This window comes from Xenopus laevis, chromosome 1S (assembly GCF_017654675.1).
Source record: "Xenopus laevis strain J_2021 chromosome 1S, Xenopus_laevis_v10.1, whole genome shotgun sequence".
Lineage (NCBI taxonomy): Eukaryota > Metazoa > Chordata > Amphibia > Anura > Pipidae > Xenopus > Xenopus laevis.
This window is the reverse complement of record NC_054372.1, coordinates 41,744,996-41,766,986: the sequence shown is the minus strand read 5'-3', so window position 1 is coordinate 41,766,986 and position 21,991 is coordinate 41,744,996. Positions and strand designations below refer to the sequence as shown.

At 37.0% G+C, this 21,991-nt stretch overlaps 1 protein-coding gene across 8 annotated transcripts in view; it reads left to right on the top strand.

The window, feature by feature from the left end:
• LOC108706643 (rap guanine nucleotide exchange factor 2) overlaps positions 1–21,991 on the top strand; it is a 211,349-nt gene that overhangs the window by 150,907 nt on the left and 38,451 nt on the right. For all 8 annotated transcript variants that reach the window (XM_018243232.2, XM_041579535.1, XM_041579538.1 and 5 more), the window contains one exon: positions 9,278–9,409. In XM_018243232.2, coding sequence (XP_018098721.1) covers positions 9,278–9,409 — 132 coding nt within the window. The remainder of the gene's footprint in view (positions 1–9,277; positions 9,410–21,991) is intronic.

Here is a 21,991-nt window from a genome sequence, read left to right as displayed (position 1 = left end):
TCTTATGATCTTGGCAATATTATTTATTGTAGTAGATCCTGATGCCACAGCTCCTTCTTTAAAAATTTAAATTTAGGATAAGTTTCATCATACTGAAATAAGAAGCTTTCTAAATACAATCAATTAAATATTCTGCATTGTTTCTGAAATAATCAAGTTTATCTTCACTATCCCTCTCTTAGTATCTGTTTCTTTTCATTCTCTCTTCATGCAGCAGTTGGGTGTCAGATTGACAGACCCAATATATCTTATAGGGGGGCTTCCTTTCCTAGCAGATACATTAGAGCTCAATCAAATAACTGATTCCAGTTCAAACAAAATCTAAAAAACAAACTGCCTTTTGCACAAATTCTGCATGTAGAGAGACATCATGTCTGTTTATTTAATAGAGTGAGCTCTAATACATCTTTTAGGCATAAGGAGCCCCCTATATGATATATTGGATCTAACTGTCAATGATTATCTGACACCCAACTCCTGCAGGAAGAGGGAGTGAAGAGAAACAGATGCTGAGAGAGGGATAGTGAAGATAAACTTGATTATTTCAGAAACGGTACAGAATTTGTAATTGATTATATTTAGAAAATTTCTTATTTCATTATGCTGAAGCTTATATAAAATTTTCATTTTCGAGTTAGTTTCCCTTTAAATCCAAACAATAGACAACTGTCAGTTTGGTTTCAGATGGGATATGCGGCTCTACAGAAGAACCTCTCAGTGTTCCCCAGTGGCTGCAGCTATGTCACCGACCTAGACACTAGGTCATGTTGCAGGATGATGAGCCCAAGGTCCCACAGTCTTCTAAATAATTACAAGTGTAACTGAATAAGAATTTCTATAATTAAAAAAATATTTCATCCAAAGAACAGAATATTAAGGGGCAGATTTATCAATGGCCAAATTGAAAATTTGAATTCCTAATTTTTGAGTTTTATATGGCCAAAATTTAGATTTTTGAGATTTATCATACTCTATTCACTACCTAAAACCTACTCATTTGCTGTTTAAGTCAATAGGAGAGGTCCCGGGATCAATTCGAGTCATTTGCAGCCTTCCTGAGATTCAAATTTGATTTTTTTTAACACATTTTGATTGCTCGAATCTAGAATTTATGGGAGTTTAGGTTTTTTTTTAAAAACTCACGTGAATTCGAAATTCAACCTTTGATAAATGTGCCGCCCCTTCTCAAAATGCATTACAATTTGGAGTTGTTTGCAGGCTTCCTGACATTCGAGTTTTTTTAAAATTCAAATTGAGTTTTCGTGTCAATCCTATTCACCAATTTGATTTTTATAATAAATTTGGAGTTCATGGGAGTTTATGGGAGTTTAAAAAAAAAAAAAACCTCACATGAATTCGAAATTCGACCTTTGATAAATGGGCCACTAAATGAATATCCATTTCTAACTGGGTGTGGCTATGATTATATCCCAATGTCTTACAGCTGCAGATGGCCTGTGGCCTGTGTTTAACGTTGATAAATGGAGACATTGAGTGGGCTTTTTCCTGTATGCATGCCATGTGTAATCACAGAAACCTTTATTTAAGGAAGGATCCTAAGCTGCCCTAGATGCTCTTGCTTGCCTCTCAAAGCAGATTAATTTGAACATAAACTTTGTTTTCTCAAATGACAGTGCTACCATTTAACATGTGGTTACAACCAACATCTTGAGCCATGGTTTGTGTTTGAGCTTGTTGATTTAAATAGTGCAGACTTTACATTGGCTTTCATCATGTCAGGTCTTCCCGTGGCTAGGGGCTATCTGATAGCCTCTTTTTCTGTGCTTGTATAATTTAATTTTGGCTTGTTTCAAATGACATGTCACGGTATCCAAAATCCAGAACCCACCAGCAGTTTTTCTTTTATTACGGTATCCAAAATGACCGTTGTTTCTCTGCTACAGTTATGTTGTTGCCCTTGTTTAATGCAATTGTCCTATAGAGTTATATTTTAAAAGAAAAAATTGTTGTATAAGCTTATGGACCTTAGTATTTCAATGTTTTTTTTCAGTGTATTCTTATATAAATCCACAGTAAGCTTTTCTGGTTGGAGATGCTACATGCATGCAAGCATTTAAAGTTAGATTCTCTGGCGTAATTGAGCTTTTTATGCTGTAGGCATGCTGCACTTCAATTGTAGTGCTACTGTATTAATGCGAAGGCATAGCAGATGTTTGGAAGTCACTTTCTGCTAACTTACTAGTGCATACTCAGATATTAGAGGTTTAGGCAAAACAAGCATACATTTACAGTAGTCCAGTAATCCATAGAATCAAGTCAGTAGCCAGATCTTACTGGGCTAGGTTTGTTTTTAAAAAAAAATGATGTTGTTGGTTGCTCCTGAATACTGACCTGGGACAACATTTTTCCCTACTTTAATAGCTCTCTAGGCTTTAATATTCCTACAACCTGCCTCTGAATATCCTCCCAACTGAGCAACTTACTGCTTGAGTACTTATTGGTTAGATGTATTATATGTTACTTTTTAAATTTAAATGAAGGCATTATTTTAGAAAATGTAAAATTATTTTCCTCCTTCCTCAAATATCAAGGCAGTTTAAGAAGTGACCTTCATATCAGTATGGAAAGGGGATCAAAACCATCTTAACCGATGTGATATTCCTTAAGCCCGATGGATATGTCCTACTGTGAAATAACCCAAGTAAAAAAGTGCTTGTATGGTATGTACGGGATGTCCATTATAGGCTTCCTTGGCTCATTCTGTGTAATGTGTTCAAGTGTACCGTAACCACCTGCAATTATAGTTGTGTTCTATCTGAAAAACAACATTCATCAGCCTCTTCTTGACAGGATTTAAAGGAATAGTTCAGTGTGAAAATAAAAACTGGGTAAATAGAGAAGCTGTGCAAAATAAAAAATGTTTCTAATATAGTTAGTTAGCCAAAAATGTAATGTATAAAGGCTCGAGTGAACAGATGTCTAATAAAACAGCCAGAATCCAACTTCCTGCTTTTCAGCTCTATAACTCTGAGTTAGTCAGCGACTTGAAGGGGGGCCATATGGTACATTTCTGTTCATTGAGTTTGTAATTGATATTCAGCATTCAGCTCAGATTCAAAAGCAACAGATATGACCCATGTGGCCCCCCCTCAAGTCTCTGATTGGTTACTGTCTGGTAGCCAGGGTAACCAGTCAGTTAAACCAAGAGAGCTGAAAAGCAGGAAGTAGTGCTCTGACTGACTTGTTATACATGAAATCACTCCAGCCTTTATACATTACATTTTTGGCTAACTGACTATATTAGAAACATTTTTTATATTACACAGCCTATCTATTTACCCAGTTTTTATTTTTACACTGAACAATTCCTTTAACATTCAGCTGTTACAGCCTGCCTGTTGTACGTGTAAACGTGTTGCTTCTATAAATGCATAAATTAACTAATTCAGTTTAATTGAGCCATTTTGATGGCATTGACAGTGTCTCTCTCAATAGGCCCTTAAGGGTAGGGACACACTGGACGATTTGTCGCCAACGTTTTAATAAAGTAAATCGCTGCGACAAGACGATCGTCTTTTTTGAACAGACGATTCACAGCGACTATTGGCACAGAGCGATTTGTATCCCATTACTCTGTGCGGTACGTGCTCCACCCAAACTGGAAACGGTTTGTGCTTCCCGCTTTAACCTGGCGTCTTTACGTGCTTGCGTTCTTGCGTGATTGCGTTCGCATTGTAATTTGAATACAATTGCTGCTACTTATCTGTATGTGTGTGCGTGTCTAGGAGATTTCAGTGCTTTTCTAAGTACATGCTATTTCTGATAAATCGCTCGGAAAAGGGTCTTGGAGCTACAGGCGATTCACAAACGCGCTGTGGGCACAGGAGCTGGCGTCTTTCATTTGGTTTTGTTCAGAGACAAAACGAGCGATATGTCGCCGCGATTTGCTTTTTAAAAACGTGTTCATCTTCCACGTGAGAGAAGAATTCTATGTTTTACTGCACACATTACATGGAAGCCATAGTAATAAATGATAGCTTGTATATATGTGTGTGTGTGTGTGTGTGTGTGTATATATATATATATGTGTGTGTGTATATATATATATATATATATGTGTGTGTGTGTGTATATATATATATATATATATATATATATATATATATGTGTGTGTGTGTATATATATATATATATATATATATATGTGTGTGTGTGTGTGTGCAGATATATATATATGTGTGTGTGTGTAGATATATATATATATATATATATATATATATATATATATATATATATATATATATATATATATATATATATAAGCTGATTTGTGATAAAACATTTTTATGGGTACTGTTTGTGAGTGAAGATGGAAGTTAATAAGGTAAAAAATACAAAGGTCAGCGAGGTTTATTGGATTTTTAATAATGCTCATATGATGATTCAAGATTCAATTTCTGACAAATTGACCTCTTGCACTATATATATTCAATTCATCTTCATGGCTGATTGTTAGAGTGGAATATTCTAGCCTTGTTCTTTCCCTCTTCAATTGAACTGCACCTTCAAGCACCTGATGCTGTTTCTTCCTATTTGACCATTTACTCGGATATCCTTTTACCCGACTGCTTCATTGAAGGGAAAAAATTTAGCTCCACAAGGCCTATCTTCATTTTATTCTCTAATAGATGTTCATTTAGCTTTGTATTTACATTTATACATATCAGTAATGGCTTTTTTGTTTGGCTGGTTAAAGAATAGCACTGAATATTATGACAGAATGCCCTGTGCACATAAGAAATGAGTCCTTGATTCAATCTTCTTGGAATCATGTTTATAAGGCTGTGTATTTAAACCTACAAACTGTGTATACTGCAGCCCCTAGCTTCCACTCTGCAGCCATCCAAACTTGAACATTTGTACAAGTTGTACATTTAAAATAGTTGGAGGCAAAATGATTAAACTGGCCTCTAGCAGCACATACAGTATCTCTATACGTAGTCAACAAAACAATGTGCTGCTTTTGTAAATAGTATGTAGAGCTGAATCTGTTATCACATTTTACAGTGGTGTGACCTGTCACTCTGAATTATGCCCTTAAGCAGGATCAATGAAAATGATTTTGTTATGTCTACTTACATGCATTGACAGCTTCTTTTAAATCACTAAACCTTGCAACCCATGCGCTCTTAATGTCTGTTTTCCTTCTGAATTAAATGTTTACATTGTACCAAATGATAAATGGGGAAACGTCCCTGCTTGTCTTTCAAACGCCTGATTGCCTTTTAATTGATAGATTAAATACCTAGGGAACATTAGGAGCATTTGGCTTGTGATATATAGCTTTATTTGGCTATGTTATTAAATAAAGTCAGGTCTATTTTAAACTTCTGTTTGGCCATAAGTTGTTCAACTATTTGAAATTGCTCATATACGTTTTGAATCAAGCTAGACGATAAGAAGTAATATAGATGGTGAAATTGACTTGAACTCTATGTCAACTCCCTATAACCAAGTCGAAGTTTCCCCATGTGTGAGCTTAGACCAGGAGTAAATACATTGAGACAGTACTAAGCATGATAAGTCATAGGAGCCAATAAACCACCCTGCATGACAATAGTCCCTTTTAAATACCCTGAATTTATTTCTTACCATTTCCATATTGCCGTACACCCAGTCCTTACCTGCTTTTCAAGGAGCCACAGCAGTTTTTAGGGATGCAGTAGAGCCTAAAAAGTCTCCAAACCAGAAGTTTTGGTGAAATAGCAATCTATTTTGCCTTAAATATTTATATTTTTATATGGGTTTCAATATTTTCATCAGTACAGTGCAACACACTGAAGCTTTGCTTTACACTGTGTGAAGTTTGGGGGATCACAGCGGGGTTTTTTTCACCAGACATGTAGGCCACTCCAGATTGAAGGTAAAACAATATGTTTATTGGTGTCTCTTAAAGAGGTAGTTTTAAAACCTAAAGAATTGGGATATATACCGGTCATCTACAATATATCCCCCCCAGCTTGTACAACTGCTTTAAATTATTCTGGTTAAGCAGCTTGCCTTGCCATATAAGTAGCAGCATTATGTACATAAATATAGATTTTCCCTTTACTTGGCTTGTCTGCTAGTAAACCGTAAAAGGGTCGTTCACCTTTGGGTTAATTTGATTATGTTATAGAATATCTTTTCTGACTCTTTCCAGCTTTCAAATGTGGGTCACTGACCCCATCTAAAAAACAAATTCTCTATAAGGCTAGAAATGTATTTTATTGCTACTTTCTTACCTTTATATTCAGGCCCTATCCTATTCATATTCCAGTCTCTTATTCAAATTAATGTATGGTTGCTATGGAAATTTGGACCCTAGCAACCAGATTGCTGAAACTGCAAACACGAGAGCTGCTCAATGTAAAGCTACACAACTCAAAAATAATAAGCCAATTGCAAATTGCCTTAGAATATCAATCTCTCTGAAAATGCAAAGGTGAACACAATGCTCAGTTATCCCACTACTGTTTAATGGGTTTTTTTTGTGGCCAAAGAAAATATCTTCATTTTTGTCAAAGTTTTGGTGGAAACTCAACACAATGAAGATTTTGTCAATTCCCCACAATGTAATCATTGCCATGATTGTTATATTTTTGTCTCTGCATTGGTTTATAAAGTACAGTTGGCTGAAGTCTGTATTCTAAAACAGATGGTAACCTTTTTAAACTGCTTTAAAACAGTGTGGATAGATAGGAATAGTCTCATGCATAAACAGAGCTCATATGGAATAGGGCCAAGACATTAAAATCCAGTACGTTGCAGAGCCACTGGGCATACAGTTTAGCCCATAATGCACTGTAGAAGGAAAATCTTTAGAAGCGTTAATAGATGTAAATGGGGCATGTTTACTTTTTAAATAACAGATAGTGGCTGATTGTAAGCCCATGTCTTTTTGATAAAACATTTAACAGCAGCAAACCTCAACTCAAGCACCTGTATATAAACATGATTGATAGACAACAGGCATGTATTTCTTGCATACGTTGGAGTGTACAAGTGTAGGACCTTCTAAAAATAAGTGATGTTTTATCTCCTTCACAGCACCTGCAATAAATTTGGGAAGCAGTGGTGAAGCATCAGAGTTATGCAAATTACAGCTAGAAGTAGATACTGTACTGACACCAGAATTTTACCATTTTTACATCTATCACAATATAAAGTTTATTATATCAGACACTTACATGATAGCAGAAAACCCGACGCGTTTCGACCACCATAGTGGTCTTTATCAGGGGCAAAACACTTATAGTACAAAAATAGTTAAGTCCTTTTTTTTTTACTATTTTTGTACTATAAGTGTTTGTATTTAAACTCAACCCAGCTAGTTAGAACCCCCTCCATGTAAGGAAATTCCCAGTAATAGGACATTTAGCTAGTAAATAAACTTTAAACTTTTACAATAACATATTACATTTTTGTGTCATGTTTGAGCTTGGAAATGAGGATTAACATACTCTATTTTAGATTTTCTAGCTCAAGCTGTTGTTGTCTAAATGCCCTTTAATTCCATAACTTTGGACAGTTATTAAAGGAAAACTATACCGCTGAACAATGTAGGTCTCTATGAAAATATATTGCATAAAACAGCTCATATGTCAAACCCTGCCTCATGTAAATAAACCATGTTGGTAATAATATACTTTTTTAGTAGTATGTGCCATTGGGGAAGCCTAAATAGAATATTGCCATTTTAAGAAATAAGGGCGGGCCCCTTGGATCCTATGGTTAACGGTGCACACAAACAAACCAACAAACCATACATGTTAGGTCACATTAGCCAATTAACAGACAGAGTTATGTCTTTTGCTTCCACACTACTTCCTATTACAGTTAGAGCTGCAATATTTCTAGTCAGGTGATCTCAGAGGCAGCACAGACAATACCCCCAGTAACATGATATGTCCTGACTGGATATTCAAGTGCACTAGGCACCTCTCGCTCAAGCTCTGTGCACACACAGAACTGCCAGACAAATCAGGACAACACCATACAGGGTACACTGATTGGATAATCATTTTGTACATAGGAAGAGGAAAGAATGTCCCCTGTCATCCGCTCCATCGTGTAGTCCCATTGATGGGCACATCGTCAGCCTCTGTGGGGCTATACTAAGCAAATTTGTCGTGTTGCATGGCTTGAGGAAGCTTGTATATAATATAACATATAATGTTGCATCTACATCAAAACAAGTTGTCACATTAGTGTTTGAATACCTGTATAAATGCATTTGGCCTGCAGATTTTGAGAATTGAGTGTGGCCATAGGATTCCTTGGTGAAGTTGTTTCTGCAATAAGGGGAACACAATTCCCTATAAAAATAAGTTGTGCAAAATTACTTCACTAAGAACTTTGTCTGGCCCAGAACGCTACTTTCTGAAATGTATCTGCAGTAAAAATGTGATGCCAGCTTGAGCTTTATATCTTCGTGTGCCCATTTTCAGAGTCGTCCCTTCTTTTGTCAGTGCAGCTGTTCTTATTCATGGAGCTGAGATGTTAGTAAGTGGGGGAGGCAGCAGCATGACGCTTAGGAGAGAAGACGTGATTCATTGTGGTGAATACTCCCTGATTATAGTCCTGTGACATATTTCATGGAGCTCACTGTCTCTATTGCCACAAAGTCCATTAATACTTGACTAGGTCTCTCTATGAATAGGGAAGCTTCTAATTATCCAAGAATTACTTCTGATGTAATGGTGGCCACTAATATGTCTTTTCATTGTGATGGTGCCCGTCTAGCACTCCAGTATATATTGCCATTAGATTTTTCCTTTAAATAACTGTCTAGATAGTCTAGGTTTGTGTGCTGTGCGTTGAAATGTAACCACAATAGTTTATATTGTATAGTATATCTTATTCTCAAGAGAACAAATATCGCCAAAGAACTTTGGAAAGTTCCAGCCAGCCAGAAGGAGCAGCTAGATTCCCAATATGAGGATTATTTGCCCAGTGGCATTATGTAAAAGGGGGACAATCTTGCTTCCTAGAATGCCATTATATTATATTTTCTAAATTTGGCTGCTTTTTTATACTTCTAGAGATGTTGCTTTATCAGATATCCAAGTGGGAAGCATCCCATAGGAAAGATAGTCTTTGTGTGCCTTCATTTGTCTGCTTCTGTCGAGTCCAGTTATTAAATGTTGCTGGAAATTACAAACCTGCAGCTTCACTGCAATTTTATTATTATTGTGCATTGTGGCTAATGTATATGTTTGATACAGAGCTGAAATTATGATCCAGGGCTGACTGTCTATCTTCTTTTTCCCTTTAGCTTCCTGCTGATTTCACTAAACTGCACATCACAGACAGTCTACATCCACAGGTGACGCACGTGTCCTCCAGTCATTCAGGATGTAGCATCACTAGTGATTCTGGGAGCAGCAGCTTGTCTGACATCTACCAGGTACAGTGCTATTTCACTCATTAAAGGGCAACTAAAGTCTAAAATAGAATAATGTTAGAAATGCTTGGTGCAGGGGGCTGTCATCTTGTAACTTTGTTAAAACTCTTTGCAATACCAAGACTACACACATGCTCAGTGTGGTCTGGGTTTCAGTTGGGAGGTTGAGCTTAGGGATCGTCATAAATGGTCAAAATAATATCTGCCAGAAACCGATACAGCAAGTCTGATTAATAATCAGAATATACTAGGGATGCACCGAATCCACTATTTTGGATTCGGCCGAATCCTTCGAGAAAGATTCGGCCAAATACCGAACCGAATCTGAATCCTGGGGAAGGGGAAAACACAGTTGTTACAGGGAAACAAACAAACAAAGCTGCTCGAGTTCTGGGAAGTAAGGTGGGGGGCTCCCCCCTGTTGTTTGAAAGTATGATTGTTTCTCTGCACAGCAGTTAGGGGCCGTCTGAAGTTTCCTAACTGCAGGTGTCAGAGCAAGTAAAACGAAAGGTGAATTTCACTGCATACAGTCAGGTTTCTTATAAAAACGGTACACATTTTTTAATCAAAATATATTGGTGATAGGTTTCTTTTTCATTAAAGAAAGTAATAATAGGATTTTATTTTTTTGCCTTTACATCCCCTTTAACTCTTTTCCATATACCTGTGTTCTACATTCTGAAAGCCCAGTGCATATCCCTTAATATAAGAGGTGGCAAAGTGGTGGATCTTCAGCTATTGGGGCTTAAAGGGGAATTATTTTGTAAATGAAAATTTAATAAAAGGTTCAGCATACAGAAATATAAAGTTTTCTAAAAAAAAACAATTAAATATTCTGTACCGTTTCTGAAATAATCAAGTTTATCTTCACTATACCTCTCTCAAGAGTTGGGTGTCAGATATTCATTGACAGTTAGATCCAATATATCTCATAGGGGGGCTCCTTTTGCCTAGAAGAGGTATTAGAGCTCACTCTATTAAAATCATCAGATATCATGTCTCTCTACATGCAGAATTTGTGCAAAAGGCAGTTATTTTGTTTGTACTGGAACCAGTTATTTGAGTGAGCTCTAATTCATCTGCTATGAAAGGAAGCCCCCCCCCCATAAGAAATATTGGATCTAACTGTCAATGAATAGCTGACACCCAACTGCTGCAAGGAGACAGAATGAAGAGAAACAGATGCTGAGAGAGTAATAGTGAAGATAAACTTGATTATTTCAGATAGAAGCAAAATATTTAATTGATTGTATTTAGAAAGTGTCTTATTTCAGTATGATGAAGCTCATATATAATTTTCATTTTTGCAATAGTTCCCCTTTATAATTGAAAAAGGCAAATTATTTAACCACACAAATGATAGGGTCTGCCCTACTGTATTTAATTAAAATAAATATGACCATATATCCTTGGTTGTTTTGAACATCTTTATGTTGATACTCCTCTGTAGAAAAGTTATAGCACCAACATGTAAAATTGATTTGTCACAAATAATTAATCCATTGGTACTTACCTCCCAGTTGTCCCTGTATTGGTGAATCCTGATTCTTGAACCCAAAAGAGGGGTAGGTTATCGAAAAGTGTCAATGTTTTGTCATAGTATTGGTGTCTGTTTACTGGTTAGGAATGTTAGGAATAAAATAATTTTAAGGTAATGAAATAAATAATAATTCAAAGAAATCACTACTTAATGAATACAATAGAAATACTTAAACCTCCACCGAAGATTACTATGGTAGAGTTTTAGTCCTGAAACCATAAAGGTTTTCAGTACTAGTGCAGACTTGTACTGTGAACTCTGCAAAGTTTTGACATGTTATTTTATACTGCCCATTGTTGTTCTAAAGATAAAAGTCATATACTGAGAAGTCAAAGGTGGCAGTTACCTGGTTACTTGATGCATCAAACAGAGAGTAATGTCTGCAGTGGAATATAAAGGTTCAGGCACATGCAACCTCATAAAATGATTGACTGGCAAACCCGCCTGTGCTCTGATATCTCTATGGAAAAACACGAATATTTGTTCCTAACTGTGTGACTTGACATTTCTGTCAGGAGATGGTATAATGGCTTCTCAGATGTGGTGTCACACTGTCAGAAACTATTACCTGCCAGATATGTGTATTGCCTGGGAGGGAATAAAATAACACAGTGCACACACAGCCTGTGGGATACCAAATCTTTCCTACTTCCTTGCTGCATCCAAATAAGTTCTGCACTACGGCTAATGCCAAGACTTAAAGGGATACTGTCATGGAAAAAAAAATGTTTTCATGAATGAATCAGTTAATAGTGCAGCTCCAGCAGAATTCTGCACTGAAATCCATTTCTCAAAAGAGCAAACAGATTTTTTTATATTCAATTTTGAAATCTAACATGGGGCTAGACATATTGTCAATTTCCCGGCTGCCCCAAGTCATGTGACTTGTGCTCTGATAAACTTCAATCACTCTTTACTGCTGTACTGCAAGTTGGAGTGATATCACCCCTCCCTTTTCACCCCCAGCAGCCAAACAAAAGAACAATGGGAAGGTCACCAGATAACAGCTCCCTAACACAAGATAACAGCTGCCTGGTAGATCTAAGAACAACACTCAATAGTAAAAATCCATGTCTCACTGAGACACATTCAGTTACATTGAGAAGGAAAAACAGCAGCCTGCCAGAAAGCATTTCTCTTCTAAAGTGCAGGCACAAGTCACATGACCAGGGGCAGCTGGGAAATTGACAAAATGTCTAGCCCCATGTCAGATTTCAAAATTGAATATAAAAAAATCTGTTTGCTCTTTTGAGAAATGGATTTCAGTGCAGAATTCTGCTGGAGCAGCACGATTAACTGATTCATTTTGAAAATTTTTTTTTTTAACCATGACAGTATCCCTTTAACCCTAATTGATACAAAAGACTTGTGTATACTGTGTATAATATATACATCATTTTTGCAAAGCTGGTAAATGTTGCCTTCCCATGTTGCTAGACAAAATGCCACCCACTCCTCAGTAAATTTTAATCTACTTTCAGAGAACTGGTGAATGTAATCATTCATTATTCTTATCCTTTTCATAGTCTTTATGCAATATCTAGGTATTTAAATCATTTAAGGATTACTGTTGTGATCAGGACCATAAGAGCACTTCTTCCTAGTGTATTCAGAGCAATGACGTTTTTTTTTTCCTGCACTGGAACCGTTGGAAGAAGTTGGCAGATGTCTAAAAGAAATAGCTATGCATTAGCCAAGGTCCATTAGCTCTCTTGGCTTAGCAAGTGGTTTCATTATCCCTCTATTCACATTTACAGAGCCACACTGAGAGACCCTCCTCCTTTGCACATGTTCTTTCTCTGCTTTTTGGTTCTTATTACATGTCTTCAAATTCAGCATTTCATGGTGTTCATAATGAAAAATACAGTTAGAAAATAAGGCAAGAAAATGGCATTTAAACAATATGTAGAAAAAAAATTAGGGTGCCATGAGGCACATATAAGAAAGGAACTCTTTATACGGTTAGATTTTTTCCCTTTGGGCTCAAATAAATTCAAATTGTTTATTATAAAGTGGTCCAGCAGCAAAACTGATGCAATTGTTCTAGAATTTTGAAGTATATACTTTCCATTTAAACTTATGACATATATTTTATGAATACAATAATAATGAAATGTTCAACGAACAAACAATAACATTTTGCAACTGTAACACTGGCCCAGTATGAAAGGTTTTTGAAGGAGATGTATTTGCAAATTTGAGGGGATTATTTACAGATATGAAGACATGTACAAAGGACAAACAAGTGCAATTTGCTGCTTGAATGAACACTAATGGTGGCCATACACATAAGGATCCACAAAACGAATAGATCTTTCCCTGATGTGCCCACCTTGAGGTGGACAATATTGGGCTGCTCCAATTGTAGACCCAATGATCGGATCTCAATGAGAGGAATGCAGGAGGTTGGATGAGGACAGCATCAATGTACTGATGCAGTCCTCTCTCCGAAGTGATTTTCAGAACTGTCTGATCAATATCTGCCCTTTTTTTGGCCAGATATGAATTGGACAAACCCATTGGAGGGTCCCATACATGGGCCAATAAGCTGCCTACTGTATATCTGTCTGCAACTTTTATAGGCCCGTGTATGGCCACCTTAAAGTGGACCTGTCACCCAGACACAAAAATCTGTATAATAAAAGTCCTTTTCAAATTAAACATGAAATACAATTTCTATTTTTTTTTTAAAGCATTCATAGATGTTGTAAACTCATTTAAATCTCAGCTGTCAATCAAATATTGTCTGCCACTCCTCTATGCCATGGGCATAGAGGCGGGGCAGACAATTACTTTCACTTTCCATTCAGCACTTCCTAGTTGTCGCTGCTCTCCACAAATTCCCCCGTTCTCTTTACCATTTAAATGTGTAAAACACAGATCTAAGATTGCATCAGTACACAGTTTGAATGAGTATTCTGTTCTCTTTAATAAATACATAAATCTATGTGGAATCAGTTGTTTTTATTTGCCATTAATTTCATTTTATGAAACATCAACAGTGTCGGACTGGCCCACCGGGATACCAGGAAAACTCCCGGTGGGCCAAGGTGTCAGTGGGCCCTCCTGCTTCTATATATTTGGCTTATTTCATGGCCATTCCCTTTTTCTATGAGAAGAGGCTAAACAGATGGAATAATATGTTATAGTATGGAAAGAAAACAGAACAGGAGAATAGAGGTTGACTAAGGAAAGGAAGAAAATAATACTTAGAGTGGGCCCCTGGTCTAAAGGTGTTTGGGTGGGCCCCTGGTCTAAGGGTTTTTGGTGGGCCCCTGGTGTCCCAGTCCGACACTGAACATCAATAATATACCTTTAAAAACAATTGCAGTAAAAAGCAATGTTAATTTATTGAGCACTTTAATCAGCTTTCTTACTGTAAAACGGTGGCCATGTTGAAAGCAAAAGGAAGATATTGGGAGTACTCCTGGGCAATTTAATTTTGCCCCAGAAACTTATAGTAGAAGCAGCTCTGTTCTGTACAGGTTATACAGAAATCCTGAATAAGGAATAGTGAGAGGCCATGGAGGATAGATATATGCGTCTCTCCTCTCTAGTTTAGAACTGATGTAGTGCCTCGTGTGTCTCACCTTGACTACATTATCACTATTAAGATACTGGCAGTCAAGCTGTTTTACTGCCTTTGATGTATATGGCTATGCAGGATAACACAATTTTCTTGCTCTTGTGGGGTCATAAGTAAAAATAAGCATTTGGATTTTCAAGGACATCCAAGCAAGTGGCGTCAGCAGTGAAGTGGACTTTTGTTAGGTGCTAAGTGCCATGTGTGCATAATTCATGTCAAGCAATTAACGTATCTGATAAAGTTTCATGTTGTTGTATTGCAAGCACTGCCTGTCATTGTGAGTGATGCTGAACAGAGTTCACCACATAACCAAAAGTTGTCAGAAAGAAAGGTCGCCGTCTTATAAAATTAAAAATGTAGGCTAATAGGGGTCGAAATACTGGAACATCTATAATTTGCCAAAACTGTCTTTGCTGGTCTCCAACAAGATTTCTTCTTGCAGCACACCAGTTACTTGTTTTTAGGGTGCATTCAATTCCCAGGTTGCTTCCAGGCCAAATAAACAACCCAGGTTATATAAGGTTCACTGTGCACACAAACATACCAAACAAACTATACTTGTTAGGTCACATGAGCCAATTAACAGACAGAGTTCTGTGTTTTGCTTTCACTTCTTCCTGTTACAGTTAGAGCTGTAGTATTTCTGGTCAGGTGATCTCTGAGGCAGCACACAAACCATCATGAAATGGTGGCTCAAGGCAAGAGATGTAAAAGGACAATATTTACTTTAATATATATTCCAGTTTGGTAAGATTCTTTAATATGCCACTTAATATGATGTAAATTATCTGTTGCTTAAGTATTCATTTTGGGAGGTATTGTTTTCCTTTAAGCTCCTTTGTGGCCATCACGTTTGTGCCCCATACGTCATTAAGAGGGATGTTTGTTGGGCTGCAGAGCTGCTTACAATATGGGATATGTGCTGTGATGTGCCAAAGGCTGAAGACAAGCCAGGGAAGGAGGCAGGCATAGTAGCGAGACACACACTGATCAGTGCATTGCAGGAATGAGTAAAAAGGGCTTGCCATTGGTCTATAACTTCCTGGTTTCATCATGAATAACCATAGCAACCATGTTGGGATGTATTTTTCTGTAACTCTGCAATTTTTTTTATAAACTGTGGAGTTTTAACACACAGATTCAAATATACAGTAGGAGATTTTATAGCACTTATAGCCACACTTGAGCTATGCCTTTCCAATGATTTAATTTTTTTTTCATTAGACTTTCCTTGTCCTTTAAGGTTCTTTAATCCAATGGTGTGTGTGAGTGTAGGGGATATGACTTTTGTTTCTATGAATTATATAGTCCCATCCTCTTGGCAGTCCAGTATTATATAGCATATATTGATTAGCACAAACTCAGATTACTGACATAAATATTTTTTAAAGGGATTGTTCACCTCCAAACACTTTTTTCAGTTCAGTTGGTTTCAGATTATTCACCGGAAATAAATACTTATTCCAATTACTTTCTATTTTCCATTTGTGACTGTTTTTCTAATATTGAAGAGTAAAGTTTTATTTGTCACCTTTTAAAGTAGCTCTGGGGGGGTCGCTGACTCTTTAACTGTTCTAAATTGATACATTAAGGGTAAGGACACACGAGGAGATTCAGGGAGATTTTGTCGCCTGGCTACTAATCTCCTTGTCTTTTGAGCAACTATCTCCCTGAACTGCCTCAGCGTTTTTCCCCATAGGCTACAATGAAAAGTCGCCTGCGCTAATGCACACAGTGCGATGCGTTTTCAATAGTTGCCTGAAATTGCCTCACTGAGGCAACTTTGGGCAACTATTGAAAACGCATCACCGTGTGTGCATTAGCGCAGGCGACTTTTCATTGTAGCCTATGGGGAAAAACGCTGAGGCAGTTCAGGGAGATAGTTGCTCAAAAGACAAGGAGATTAGTAGCCAGGCGACAAAATCTCCCTGAATCTCCTCGTGTGTCCTTACCCTTAGTTGATACAAATGTTATCTTTGTCCCTGCTGAGCAGAATCCCTGAGTTTCATTAAAGGCAGCTGTTAGAATTAATTCAATAGTTGCTAATATTCCACAGATACTGCTGAGAAATGGATCAAGTAATTGTATCAACTAAATGTAACAAATTGTAACAGTCCAGATGCTCCTGGATCACTGAGCTGCCAGACTGAAACTCTAGAGATACAAACATTAAACTTTAAACTTAAATATTCGGAAAACGGTAAAAAAATAAAAGATGGAAAGCAATTGAAAAAGTCTTTGTTTATGGTGAACAATCTGATAGCAACTGAACTGGAAAAAAGTGTCAAAGACAAGTCAAGACACTTGGGGGCAGATTTATCAAGGGTTGAATTTCGAGTTTACCGGGAGTTTCTAAAAACTCCCATCAACTCCCATAAACTCGAAATTCAAAAAAAAAGACCAATCGAGATGTATTAAATCAATTTATTTAAAAAACGGGTGAATAGGATCGAGCTGCAATTTGATTCAAATTCAAATTTAGGCTGGTGGCACACACTGCTATCCAGGGAGATTAGTTGCCCAGCAATAAATCTCGTCATCTTCCCCGAAATGCCTTCCCGCCATCTAGAATGTGAATCGCCAACGAGTTGCCTCAGGAGGAAACTTCGGGCGACTTTGGAAAGCCGAATCGATCCGAGTGCCATCCCGCCGGCGATTCACATTCTAGCCGGCGGGAAGGCATTACGGGGAGATTAGTCTCCCGAAGAAGAGAAGATTTGTCGCTGGCCGACTAATCTCCCAGAATAGCAGCGTGTGCCACCACCCTTAATGTATGAAGATCCAATTTACAGAAAGATCCATTATCCAGAAAACCCCAGATCCTGAGCATTCTTGATAACAGGTTCCATACCTGTACATGTTTTCTGGCAACAATTTAATGATGCATAAAAGTTATGTTATGGCAAGTTTGTGCTTGGCATCTGGTTCTGTAGTTATACCAAGCCAAAATATTGTGCCTTCAAACGAAATTTGTGTAGGATGAAGCTTGTTTTACTTAAACCGCTGAACAGACAGTTTAATGGGCATATAATTTATGAACCCTTCACTAAAATTACTGGAAGTTTTTGGCACAAAAAACATCTTTTTTATTTGTATTAATGACCGTTGAATTCTTTTTTATTATTTCTAGGGTAAAAACATTTTATTATAACGGATTAAAACTGATTAACAGGAAACCCTCATGAATATTCTATGAGATAAATTAGCCAGCTCTCAGGGAGTTATCTGTTGGTAATACACAAGATTTTGCAATGAAGAGATGCCCGCTAGTATGACAGGCAGCAAATCAGTGGGAAGGATGGTCCCCTCTTGCCTAATTAATAAGTGGGTAAAATAACCCAGCTGGTAGATTTATAAATAGATGTTTCTGCTACCCCTGTCATCATCACATGTTAATCTTAGCACAAGATTTAACGGCAGTACCAAAAGTGCAGTTGTTTGTAATTAAAATAGTTTCTCGGACCATTCTTAATTTGTATAAACAATAAAATTAGCTTTTCTATTGCTTCTCTGCAATGAGCATGTAAAAGACCTTTTTATAGATTCATTTTTCCACTGAATTTTGTATGTCAATTGTTTGACATAGAATAGTTAGATCGTCCTGCACAGCCCCCGGCTTCAGGGTTTCCTTGCAGCATTAGCTTTAATTTAACAAGACAAAATGTCACAATCCTTGCAGTGTGCAAACAGAATTAAAGCCAGATCAGAAGTTGCTGCTAAAATAATAAAAAGAGAGTGCAATTTTAGTAGCAGTGGATTATGTTATAACAGAGAAACTGAAGCAATGGATCCCTTCCTTGTAGAGTATATTATCTATATCTCTGCGCATGAATTGCAGGGAGATTAAGTAAGTAAGGCCTAAATGTCCTTGAAAATAATTGTTGGCCATGGTGACAACTAGGGTTGCCAACTGGCCGGTATTTTACCGGCCTGGCCGGTAAAAATGATGGTTGATTAGCCAGCTCTCAGGGAGTTATCTGTTGGTAATACACAAGATTTTGCAATGAAGAGATGCCCGCTAGTATGACAGGCAGCAAATCAATGGGAAGGATGGTCCCCTCTTGCCTAATTAATATGTGGATAAAATAACCCAGCTGGTAGATTTATAAATAGATGTTTCTGCTACCCCTGTCATCATCACTTTATTAAAAGGGAAAAATGATAAATATATAGGAAGGTCGGTATTTTTTCCGGAAAAGGTGGCAACCCTAGTGACAACATAAGATGAGGCTTAAATGCTTAGAATAATTATATACTGAATATTGCTATGTAGGCTGTTCGGTAAAACTCAGGTATGACCAGGACAATTTACACTGTGGACCTTGAGACATACAGTGAGTGTAGCAAGATATTTGCAGTTTATATGTGAATATTTTATTTAACACTGCTTTTAAAAACAGCATGATACAGATAAATAGAACAACAGTACCAGTAACATTACAGATAAATGGGACAACAGTATAAGTTTAAAAAAAATCTTATATGCAGGTATGATAGTATTTTTTATCTTGAAACATGCAACAGGTATGAATAGAGTTCTGAAGAAGCCATTTTGCCATATAATTTTATTTAAACCATTATTGCATTTTTAATGTTTTTCTCTGTAATAATTAGTTCATTGCACTTCATGGTTACTAAAATACCATAAATTCATCTTGATGACTAAGAAATCCAAACGGGATGGAAAGCCTCTTCAGGAAAATGTACAATCATTTATTGCCTCGCACAAGCCAACTGCTACTGTTAGCAAGAGTACTTAGATTACAACAAATGAAATCAAAACAAACCTTATTGCTTCTGACAAGGTCAGGCTTCAAGGATGCATAAAGAATATCTGGGCTGCATGTCGGCTCTTCCCAGCTAATGGTAGCCAATAAGCTAGCACACTATTACGTTTGTGTTGATTGCTAACCATAGTGATCAGATTGCAGGGGGGAAAATATAGTGATGTAAGCCAAGGCTTCCTCAATTTTCTCGAGATGGTTTCAGATTTATTTCATTTCAGTAGTATGCTTTACACCACTGTTGAATGACCTCTTATCTGGAAACCCCAGGCCTGTAGTGTTTTGGATAATAGATACCATACATGTTTGGTTCAGGTGATTAGGTTTGGTCCCATTTCATCTTTCAATACATTTTTTTTTAAAAAGAGCCAGTTTTGGTGTGGAAGCTCTTAGGCTAGGGCCACACGAATCTGAAATCCTCAGGATGATTTCAGCTCCTCACCACAAGCAGTAGCCTCCTTCTTCTTTCCTGTCCGAAACCCTTGTGTCGGCTCCAACACACTCTGTAAATTTCGTTGCGAAATGCAAAGTCTTTTCTTTCTTAGCCGAAATCCAACGAGTGTGCTCAAGTTGATGCTGACTCAATGGTTCTGAACATTAAAGAAGAAAGAGAATACTGCTCGCAGTGAGGGTCTGATTTCGGCCCCCTGTGGCCCTATCCCTGCTGCAGGTAGCTCTTGGTCCAAGTTTATCTGTTGACCCCTGAATCATATGAATTAGATTATTGGACAAACTGTGAACATAATTAGCCATTTACTTTGACAGTATAATTTGAATAACCATGATAATAAGTGGAAATCTCTTTTAAAGGAAAACTATACCCCAAAATTAATACTTAAGCAACCGATCAAATCAATCAAACTTAGTGGCATATTAAAGAATCTTACCAAACTATATATATATATATATATATATATATATATATATATATAAGTAAATATTGTCCTTTTACATCTCTTGCCTTGAACCACCATTTAGTGATGGTCTGTGTTCTGCCTCAGAGATCACCTGACCAGAAATACTGCAGCTCTAAGTGTAACATGAAGAAGGGTGGGAAGCAAATATAGAACTCTGTCTGTTAATTGGCTCAAGTGACCTAACATGTTTGGTTTGTTTGTTTGCACCGTGAATCCTAGGTTCCCAGGGGACAACACTTATTTTTTAAAATGCCAATTTTCTATATATGATTACCCAATGGCACAAAAAAGTACATTACAGGTATGGGATCTGTTATCTGGAAACCCATTATCCGGAAAGCTCCAAATTACGGAAAGGCGGTCTCCCATAGACTACATTATAATAAAATAATTTCCTTTTTCTCTATTATTAAAACAGTAACTAAGAAATAATTAATCCTTATTGTAGGCAAAACCAGCCTATTGGGTTTATTTCATGTTTACAGGATTTCATAGATGTAGAATGCTTAAGGTATGAAGATCCAAATTACGGAAATATCTGCTATCCGTAAAACCCCAGGTACCGAGCATTCTTGATAACAGGTCCCATACCGGTATTATGAAAATGGTTTATTTGCATGAAGCAGAGTTTTACATATGAATTGTTTTCTGCAATATATTTTTATAGAGACCTATGTTGTTATATACATAGTATATATAGTTCTCCTTTAAAGTAAGGGAACTAATAGAAATTCCAACTTGCAATTTATTAGAAGATTTGGTGATAAATAACCCACAATGTTGTATACACATTGCTGTAAAGTCATGAGAAAGATATCAGGATAGACTGCTGCTTGTATCACAAATGCATCTAGCCTGGATGGGAGAACAATAAATTGAAGTTTTATTTGTAAATCTTTCTGTTTACTGTAGATTTTAATTTCCGTTGAATGTACCAGTTTATCTGTCCATGCAATCCTACAGACTGAGATATTGGTGGAAACAGAGCACATATGCAAAGATGTTGAAAAGGCCGACCCAGTTTTTAAAAGTGGATAAAAACATACAGCATTTGGTCCTTAAGAGAAAACCCCCCATGTTCCTTCACTTTTTTAATCCACCGTTGACTTTTACTGTCAAGAGATTATTCCTGTGGTTACCGAGCAGCAAGTGATAGCAGCGGTTTATTCAGCGTGACAGCTAAGAGAGGCTACATTAATGCAGACAAATTGAATGTCGCTTCATTATGTCCTTGCTGGGCCCAGTGTCACACTCATCACTTTCCTACAATATTCCTATTAGACGCTCATATTTTATTAAAACTTTCACTGTAGCATAAGCCACAGTATAGTCATTTGTAACGTGGTCCCTTCAGCCACATCTGGGAGAGAAGCCATGCTAATAAGTTCTGAATGACAGTGGCAATAATTCAAGCAGCCTTCTGTGGTCCTGAATGTTATTAAATAATTATAAAAAAGGTTGAATTGTTCCCATTAGTCTTGCACTGAAGTTCCTTGCGTCATCACATGCTAAGTCAAATAATTTTATTCTTCTAGTTCCATAAATGTGGACTTGAATATTTGAATACATGTGGAAAAAACACACTGCAACGTTATTTTTAATTCAGACCTTTGTAAATTATGTTTTCAATGTATATATTATTTTATTGTGAATTAAAGTGGTACAATAGTGTTACAACCTTGTGCTTTCAACTTAAGCTCAGCATGCTGCAGGAAATAAAATAACAACCTGTTCACTAGTGGCATTGTTTTGCCACGT